The following is a 9,252-nucleotide window of genomic DNA, read 5'->3' as shown; positions in this document are numbered from 1 at the left end:
TTGGGAATTCAGATTAGCTGAATGCTTTAACTGTTCATCTGTGAAACTAATAATAATGCTTTATGCCAGTGATAAAATACATGGGACCCACACTGAGAGGTTGAATGGTTGTGGATCCCGTGTATTTTATGACTAGTGTGGATCGCTATTATTGGTTCCACAGCCTGTTAAACAGCTAAAGCATTCAGCTAATCCTATCTCGAGTTTGGGGGATAGATTACCCCTGCTGTGTAGCTCCATGAAAAGATTTCTTGCAATGGGTGACAAGATTTTTTGCAAGCAAAAACTCTGTAAACACCCTAAAAGCAGGGAAAACCTGTTGCACATCATTGGGAACATCTACCCATAAATTTAATATTAATGTATGGAGATATTCCCAATGTGTGAATAGATGCTACATGGGCAGAGTTTTTACTTGTAGGAGCTCTGGACTCGTGACATAGAAGACAATGTCCCAAATTGAGCCTCATCTCCTACAAGCAAAAATAAAGAACAATGTCCCAATTTGAGCCACATCTCCTACAAGCAAAAACTCTGCAAGTACGACATTCATGGGAGATGTTCCCAATGTGGGGCTGGATGCCATATTTGCAGAGTTTTTTGTGCCATCCCAATTTCGAAATACTTGTTCCAACTAGTTGAGTCTTCGAGTGGCAGGTCACAGGTGAGTGTAACTCGGGTTGGCCGAGTTTGCATTTTACACTACGTTGGGTTCAGGCCTTGGGACCGGGTCTATCGAAATTTTTTGACAAAAGCAAGGAAAATAAATGGACCATGGTTTTTGGACGGTGATTTGACGTTTGATAAAGTGGGAACGTGTAAAAAAGAGACAAGGATAGATCATAGAATATTCCCTTAAATCTTCACAGGAAAACCGTTCCTACCTGTCAGCCACGTGGCGCCCAACGTTTTGTGTCTATTATAAAAACGGAAAAGTACGGACAGGTCTAAATGCCTAATACAATTTCTGATTTTCAGTGCATAGTTATAAACATTCAGAAGTTAAAAAACCACACTTATACTCGTCCGTGAATTAGCATCAATTTCGCGTTGACACCCACCTCAAATGTAAGAGTCTATAAATTCTGATCCTAGGTTATCGGCCATTTAAGAACGAGCTTCAATACATGAGAGGCTCCGGTGTACCACGTGGCTATTAATTTAGGCACGTTGGCCCACGTCTGACTCACCCGCGGCCGCGGACGACCCAGCGATCATGACTTTTGGCTTTTGCTTTTGGATTAGGAGTTAGACTTTAGGATATCGACAGTTACTACGATATACACTTGGGCGTTGGCACAAGAGGGCGTTTTCGTAATTCCAAACAAAATCAAAATCATGGAATGCCGCACATGGAAAAGATACACAGACCCAGTAGCCGTAAAGGTTGTCTGTCTGATCTGAATCTCCAACTATTATGAGTGGAGTTGTGGAAGCGTGAAAGGGCGGCCCAAGTGTCCTTTGACTTTCCTCAGTTCTCGGTCATGGAGCTCTCTCTCAGCCTCTACCAATCGTCTAGCCTATCTCTGTTTCGCCGGAACTCCGATCATTTGATCGGAGCTACAAGAATTCGTCAAATGCCCATTTTTCTACGACGACCAATGAGTGGACAATCAACGGTTTTGGCTCCGATCGTTGCGAAGAAGAAATCAGAGATCGAAGGCTTGAGTGAGGAGATGAACTCAATTGCCTCACAGAACTTGGACTTCGCACCTGCTCGTCGTTGGGTTCGATCAGCTTTTAGCGATGTGCAACAGAAGCTCGACCACGTCTTATTCAAGGTGGGTTTATCTGATCGCAGTCTCTGAAGTGTTTGATTGTGGGCAGCTTTTGTTTTGCGTCTTGATCCTAGACATCTGACCTAATGCTTGTAAAGTGTCGGATTTTGTTAGATTTTTCCTTGTGTTGAACTGACAAATGTTATAAATTAACTTTTTATGAACTGGCGGGTAGACGGCTCCACCTGGGATCAGAACAGAGGAGGTGAGAATGCTAACTTATACGACTAGCATACGGTAATTGTCTTAAACTGTAACACCTTCGAATGCTACATTTTCAATTGAGATGGTTGTTTTGTGCTGGTATAGTGGTATGAGCAGAACTCAAGGGGCTTGGAGATTTTTTGCAAGAGCTGGTTGCCGAAAGAGGGTGTTCCAATTAAGGGTGATATTTGTTTTTGCCATGGATATGGTGACACTTGCACATTCTTCTTCGAGGGTTCGTGATTTTCTCTGTTTTTGGCGATCAGAACTTTAGAAATTTTGAAATGAAACTTGCCTTGTGATTCGTAAGGAAACAACTGGAGTTTTGTATGTGATTCGTGAGGAATTTAGAGTTTCAGGGATTGCAAAGAGAATTGCTGCTTCTGGGTATGGAGTTTATGCAATGGATTACCCGGGCTTTGGCCTCTCTGAAGGATTGCATGGTTATATTGCAAATTTTGATGAGTTGGTCGATGACGTTATTGAACAGTACAGAAACATCAAAGGTATGCTAACCAAGCTACTGAACATTTCTCATCATTACTCATCTTAATTATCCTCTTGTTGTTGCTTTCATGGATGTCAGTATTGTTGAACTATTTTGATGGTTAAACTTCAGTCACTGAAGATTAATATTGATTTTAATCATTTTATTTTATTCTGCAACTGGCAGGAAGGCCGGAATTGAATGGGTTGCCTCGCTTCATTTTGGGACAGTCCATGGGTGGAGCTGTTACTCTCAAGGTTCATCTGAAGCAACCAGATGAATGGGATGGAATTGTTCTTGTTGCGCCAATGTGCAAAGTAAGCCCCTTAGTGCTACTATTACATGCTTCATCAAAAGCTACAAGAAAATCCTTTCAAGTTATTCCGCCTTTATTAGTTTATGGGTGAAATTGGGTTTTGATAAGTGTACGCCAGCCATTTTGCTAATTATTTCTACATTCATCAATGCCTATACACTTACAAGGGATTATTTTTTTCCCCTTAGCATGATAGAAGTTACGGATTTTAGGCATTAACCCTTCTATTTGTAATTAACCAAGGAAATGCACTTATGGAAAATTTAAGGATATTTGAAATGACAGATAACATGAGATGGTTTAATTTGAAGCATTCTAAGCAGATTTTCCATAAAGGACGAAAAATCCACTTGATGAACAGTCAAACTTCCAAAAAGTAGGGCTTTAGATGGAGTTTTGAGATGAAATTTGGTAAGATAAAAGGTGATGACGAATTATAGGGGCTTCCAAATAAGAGAGCAATAGGAGATGGTTTCGCTCAAGAGGATAAAAATGGCTGCAACAGGGAAATTTTGTTTTTTTATGTAAAATAAATAAAAAAAAATACTCAGATCAGTTTTAACCATTTAGAAATGTTAAACAAACTCCTTTGATGAACTTCCAAGCTGTTAATAGTCACTGATGTAACCGTTTCTGGTCACGTACCAATTTTTGTGATGTATCAATTTTTTTTTGGCTAAGTACCTCGTCATTTGACCTGCTCCCAGGTGGCCTGTGACTCAGAGGATGATGGAGCTCCCTGGTGGTGAACTGCCTGATGATGAGCTACTTGGTGACGAGCTCCCTGGTGGAGAACTGCCTAGTGACGAGCTCCCTGGTGGAGAGCTACTTGGTGACGAGCTCCCTGGTGGAGAGCTACTTGGTGACGAGCTCCCTGGTGGAGAGCTACTTGGTGACGAGCTCCTTGGTGGAGAGCTGCCTGGTCACGAGCTCCCTGATGGCTAACTGCCTGAGGGAGAGTTATGCCGAGCTGGGGAGAGCTATGCCGAGCTCCCTGATGGCGAACTGCCCGGGGGAGAGCTATACTGAGCTCCCTGGTGGTGAGCTACCTTGGTGGACTCATCATTTGACCTGCTCTTAGGTGACCTGTAACTCAGAGGATGGTGGAGCTCCCTGGTGTAGCGCAACCCAACTGTCCTCTGCATGAGGTGATCTCCTCTCCTTTGTAGGCGGCGGGAGCTGAGGGACCTGTGAGAACTCCGTCTTTTCCTCCTCTTTGTAAGCAGCGAGAGCTGAAGAACCTGCGAGAACTGAACCAGGGGGCCCGGGGGTATTTACCCGGCGGGGACTCTCCGATGCCTAAGTTAGCACTCTGATTGTCGAGAGCTTGAAGATGATATTAGAGGAATGAGAGAGCTAGAGAGCAGGGATTACCTCCATTTTTTTCCTTCTCCCTTTGGCTTTGGGGGTCGGAGTCCTTATATAGTGGTGCCCAGTCACATCAGGCGTAACCGCCACTGCCCAAGCCATTACTGCCAGGACTGAGGTGACAGGTGCAGGCTGCTGCTACAGGGTACGGACTCGTCAGGCGTTCCATGCTTTTCAGAGACGGCAGGCACGACGCCGCCTAGCAAGAGATGTGGGCACTGCCACCAGATCTGTCAAGTACGGTTGTCAGGCAGGAGATCTTCCTGCGATACGCCAAACTACTCTTCTGTACCGAGCTACCCTACAAGTGGCGAGCTGCCTAGGGGAGCTATGCCGAGCTCCTTGGGCTATGCCGAGCTGCTTGTGGCGAGCTCTGTCGAGCTGTCTGGCTCCTTGGTGGCGAGCTCCTTGGAGAGCTGCCTAGCTCCTTGGCGAGCTCTTTGGTGAGCTCCTTGGCGAGCTCCTTGGTGAGCTACCGAGCTCGTGGGGTATGCATGCCGTTTATCGGTGGGCGTCTTATGGGTTGCCAGGTCGGCCAGGTCGGCCAGGTCGCACAGGCCATGCCAAGCTGCGCGCAGGCCGCACGTCAGGCAGCACGTAGGCCGCGTGCAAGCCGCCCGCAGGCCGCGCCAGGCCGGTGCCCGGGTGGGACACCAACTTGGTAAGTTGTTGCCTGGGTGTCGCCTAGTTGTCACGAGGTGCCACGTGTCGCAATTTCACTGGAGGGCCAAATCTGCCCTCATCAGTCACTATTTACCAGAGAGAGAGAAAGAGAGAGAGGTTAAGGCATGAAAATTACTCACCAATATTAGAATAAGTTATAAAATCTAAAATAAACTCAATTTATTGATGTATAAACCATTCAATACATGTTTTTAGACTGTAGAACAATATAAATCCTAATCGAACTAAGAAACCAAAAAACAACAAAATACTACTATCCTACTTTAATTCAAAAAATCTATACTAATGTAATTACTCTAAAACATTGAACATATATTAATTCTAACTAGACAAATTGGACCTTGTGATCGGACCCAAGAAAATATAAAAAAAAAAAAAAACTGGTGTCAAATTCAGCCCAAATCCCAAGTGCCATCTTTACTATCTTGACATGTTGTAAGGCTTTCTTCCTTCTAAAATAAAACCTTAGGAGTGTTGATTGATCCCTACCAGATATTCTCCATGGTGTTCCCTGGTTACATGTTTTGGGATTCTAAACAATTTGTATTCTTTGTTTCAGGTTTTTGATGTTTTAGTGTAGAGATCCTTTTTTTCTATGATATCAAAAGGGTGCATTTCTCAGGAATAATATAAATTTAGAGAGGAAGTATGGTTCCTTAGAAAGAGAATTTCTTGGGGATTCATTCTTGTTAGGTTTAGCATTCTTGTAATCTCCTTTTTCTTTGATATAGTGGAAAATTTTGATCATTTGTACCCATGGATGTAGGCACCTTGTCAGGCCATATAAAATTCCTTCTATTCTGTATGCTTGGTTCTTTTTGTCTCTTTTTTCATGGTTTCATTTTATCCACACAATCACGTTTATTTTTTCTTCCTTATGTACTAGCATGCAAAAAAGAAAAAGAAATAGGCTTTTCTGTGGATTTCAACTATACTAGTTCTTACATTATAGAATCATAAAATATGATATAGGAGCCACTATGTCTCTACAGTGATGAGTGAACTACAACTTGAGGAACAAATTTGAAGATAAGGGAATATCTAACCTAATACATGTACCACTTCAGATCAGGCAATGGATATCTTTAAGAGGACTGGCCAATAATGGAGATGGAAAAAACAGTAACAGAAAGAGATGGTTTCCTTGTTAAGATGAAAAGAGGCTCATAAAATCCATCAAACATGGATTGTATGTTGAACAAGAGAACATATAATCCATGTAATTAAATCAAAGGGCCACCCGAATATAGAGTTTATTCGGAGTAAGATTTACGTGATTGGACTGTTGGCTCAAAAATATCATATGGAAAGAAAAAAGTAAGGAAAATTTTTCAAAGTATTCGTTACCTAGGAAAGGAAACTGCTTATTTTAACCAGGCATTAGATTTAAGCTACAAATCAAAATAGAAGAAACTAGCACAGTGATGCAGAATGTAGTGCTAAACCATTAAAAGGTGCGAATGTTCATTTTTCTTCTCATAGGTTGCTATCAGTGGTTCTTTTTGTCCACGATCCCCTTCTCTTCTCTTTTTTGTAAGGCCAGTTGAAGATTTCTGCTATGAGAATGGAGAATGGTTACAGACCTGCAGATGGTGGAGTGAAATGTCTTCCTAATCTACAGTCACTAGTCTAGATTAATCCTTCCCAGTCCAGAATTGTTCACCTTGATAGAATAAAAGAAAGGCCATTACTAATTGATTATTATGATAAATAGAGTATGTTTATTCTGAATCATGATCATCACCAGATCACTTTTCACTGTAGATGAAGTGGTAATTTCTACATGTAAAACATTTGATATAACAAAATTGGGGAAAAAAAGAAAAGAAGGAAAAAAGGACTTCAATAGGAGTAATGGAGCATACCTTTCTGTTTCTAATCAGTCACTCAATCATCAGCAGGCCCAAACCCAAATGACACTATGAGTTTGTCATTTATCTCAAAAGAAATTTGCTGACATTTTGTTGCCAATAAGATTGCAGAGGATGTGACACCACCAGCAGCAGTTTTGAAGATTCTAACTCTTGCATCTGAAGTTATACCTGAGGCAAAGCTCTTCCCACAGAAAGATCTAGCAGAACTGGCATTCAGAGATGCAAGAAAAAGGAAAATGGTCGGTTTTCACTTTTATTTTTTGTATAGATGTATGTGAAGCTAAAATTGCATTAGAGACTAGTATTCCAGTCCTTACTTCAGTTCCAATAAAATGAATTTGTCATCGTTGAAGAACCATTTAAGAAATGATCAGACTGTCGTTTCACTGCCAATTAACCACCTTAAACATTGGTTTCTGAAGAGATGCAATAAATACTATGTTGACACCATGACAGAATTGATTGATATAAGTGATATAACTCTTGAACCGAAAAAGAAGACTTATCATTCTCATTCTTTTCCTGTTTCTTATTTAGCTTTTTCTAAGGGTGATCATGGGCCATGATGAGGCCAGGCTTTGGGCCTATACCACTAAATACATCATATTTAATGTATAATAATTATAATTTTTTTATTAAATGTAATATATGTATAGATATTTATTATAATTTATATAAATATAAACATTATGATTATGTATAATATATTGTGGCTGTGTCAAGCTAGAAATGATCACACCTAGCTTTCTCCCCTTGAAAAGATTTGAGTTATTCTGCTAATTGGCCTTTATGTTAGGCTGCCTACAATGTGATTGCATACTCTGATCAAATGCGGCTAAAGACTGCAGTTGAGCTTTTGAAAGCCACAAAAGATGTTGAGTCACAAGTGGAGAAGGTCAGTTTCCTTTCAAAGCATGTATCTTCATGTTTAGCATTTATGGTATAAGTAAACTTTGAAACTTGCATAAATCCAGTATTTCTATTAGGCTGAGGAATGAACCTCAAATCCTGCATCTATATATATGGCTTATGATTTCTTTATTCCTCTTAGGAATCACTTTAGCATATGTGGTATTTCATATTAACTGTCTTTTGACTTTTCTTAAAGCAGGGCATGTCCAAAGTATTACCCCTCATCTTTGAACTCTTCCTGCCCTAACAGTCTTCCCCCTACCTGCCAAAAGCTCTAGGGAACATATTATCCTTGTCCCTCAAAAATATTCATAAGAGAGATTATGTTGATGAATGTTGTATTTTGGATCAGTGGACCTTGTTCTGTAGCATTTGTCCTTTTATCCTAGATAAACAGATTATGTGGGTTTTACTTGGGCATATGTTGTTGATATTTAAATTTATGCATGCACTCTTCAAGTGAGGATTCTTCATTGAACTGTCTAGGTCAAGATACATTTATCCAACATAGTGGGGCAGAAATAGGAGATGTACAAGTATGCATACTACTGATTTTTTCTTTTTATTTATTTTGAAATTATGTGTTTGAAAAGCATGGAACCCCCCAGAATTATGAACATGGTTGTAGGGCTCTTTCTGAGTCAACAGTGATCAAAAGAATTTCAGAATGCTTGATCATTTGCTACAAAATAATTTCAAAACATGACTGTCTTAACATCATCATTGCTATATGGATAAGTTTCATTCCATTCATTTGACCAAACTGGAATTTATTTTGATGACATTCATTATTGTACCAGTACACAACATTATGATTGGGTTTGCATGTTTCTTTGTTTTATTATTTCTTTTTCAGGTTTCATCTCCACTGCTTGTTCTTCATGGAGCTGCCGACAAGGTGACAGATCCCTTAGTAAGCAAGTTTCTGTATGAGAAAGCTTCTAGCAAGGATAAAACATTAAAACTCTATGAAGAAGGTTTTCATTCCATTTTGGAAGGGGAGCCTGATGATAGGATTCTTAAGGTCCTAGATGATATCATCTCATGGCTTGATTCACGTTGTGCTCTCAAGTAGAATGATGCTTTTCTTTTTGATCCATTTGCGGGTTCCATGATGTGTTGTTATACTTTGTTCTACCATTTTTTAATACATCTTTTTCTTTGTATTATTGCTGGGCATTGGTGAGTGGACTTGGAAAAAAAACATTATAAATTTAAAATACTCATTTCAAAGTTGACTTGCAAAATGTTGTTTCAGATAGAACCCAAAAGAGGAAATATGGAGATTTATGATTCAATGCTTAACTGTATCATAGAAATATGATTTTTGTTCATTTGAGACCATTTATAATGGTATTTGAAAAAACAAGGAAAAGGGGAATAAAGAAACATATTGCATCTAAGCATGTTTGTCAAGACAGAACGGTGACTAAACAAGATGTTGTTATCGAAATGAATTGCTTTTCAGGTGCACGAGGCATCAATTTAGGCTCAGTATGGGAAGAGTACAAATACAAATATGTACAGTGCAAAACCTCAAAACCTTGTATATTGTATTTCTAAACCTTGTATTTGCACTCTTCCCATAGACAATATTTCTAAACCTTGTATTTGTACTGCTCCCAAGCT

General features: G+C 40.0%; 1 protein-coding gene across 2 annotated transcripts; it reads left to right on the top strand.

Moving 5' to 3' along the window:
* The first annotated feature begins 989 nt into the window (after positions 1 to 989).
* Positions 990 to 8,870, top strand: LOC104602105 (caffeoylshikimate esterase-like). Of its 2 annotated transcripts, XM_010265674.3 has the most exons (8): positions 990 to 1,781; positions 1,954 to 1,983; positions 2,088 to 2,217; positions 2,342 to 2,488; positions 2,656 to 2,786; positions 6,813 to 6,950; positions 7,508 to 7,606; positions 8,480 to 8,870. In XM_010265674.3, the coding sequence occupies exons 1-8, from the start codon at positions 1,485 to 1,487 to the stop codon at positions 8,696 to 8,698; spliced, it is 1,191 nt and encodes a 396-aa protein (XP_010263976.1). In that variant the 5' UTR covers positions 990 to 1,484; the 3' UTR covers positions 8,699 to 8,870. The 2 variants fall into 2 exon arrangements, with proteins under 2 accessions (XP_010263976.1, XP_019054262.1); XM_019198717.2 differs by lacking the exon at positions 6,813 to 6,950 and having other exon boundaries at positions 1,368 to 1,781.
* Positions 8,871 to 9,252: the final 382 nt, after the last annotated feature.

The sequence above is a fragment of the Nelumbo nucifera genome, chromosome 3 (genome assembly GCF_055504915.1).
Source record: "Nelumbo nucifera cultivar China Antique chromosome 3, China Antique-T2T, whole genome shotgun sequence".
Taxonomy (NCBI): Eukaryota; Viridiplantae; Streptophyta; class Magnoliopsida; order Proteales; family Nelumbonaceae; genus Nelumbo; species Nelumbo nucifera.
This window is presented reverse-complemented; position numbering and strand designations above follow the sequence as displayed.

What these genes read in the sequence shown, in the direction of transcription:
- LOC104602105 (XM_010265674.3), top strand. Translation starts at nt 1,485, where the DNA reads ATGGAGCTCTCTCTCAGCCTCTACCAATCGTCTAGCCTATCTCTGTTT. An exon ending in ACAGTACAGAAACATCAAAG is followed by an intron (nt 2,489 to 2,655) that starts GTATGCTAACCA and finishes TGCAACTGGCAG; the next exon opens with GAAGGCCGGAATTGAATGGG. An exon ending in TTGAGTCACAAGTGGAGAAG is followed by an intron (nt 7,607 to 8,479) that starts GTCAGTTTCCTT and finishes TTTCTTTTTCAG; the next exon opens with GTTTCATCTCCACTGCTTGT.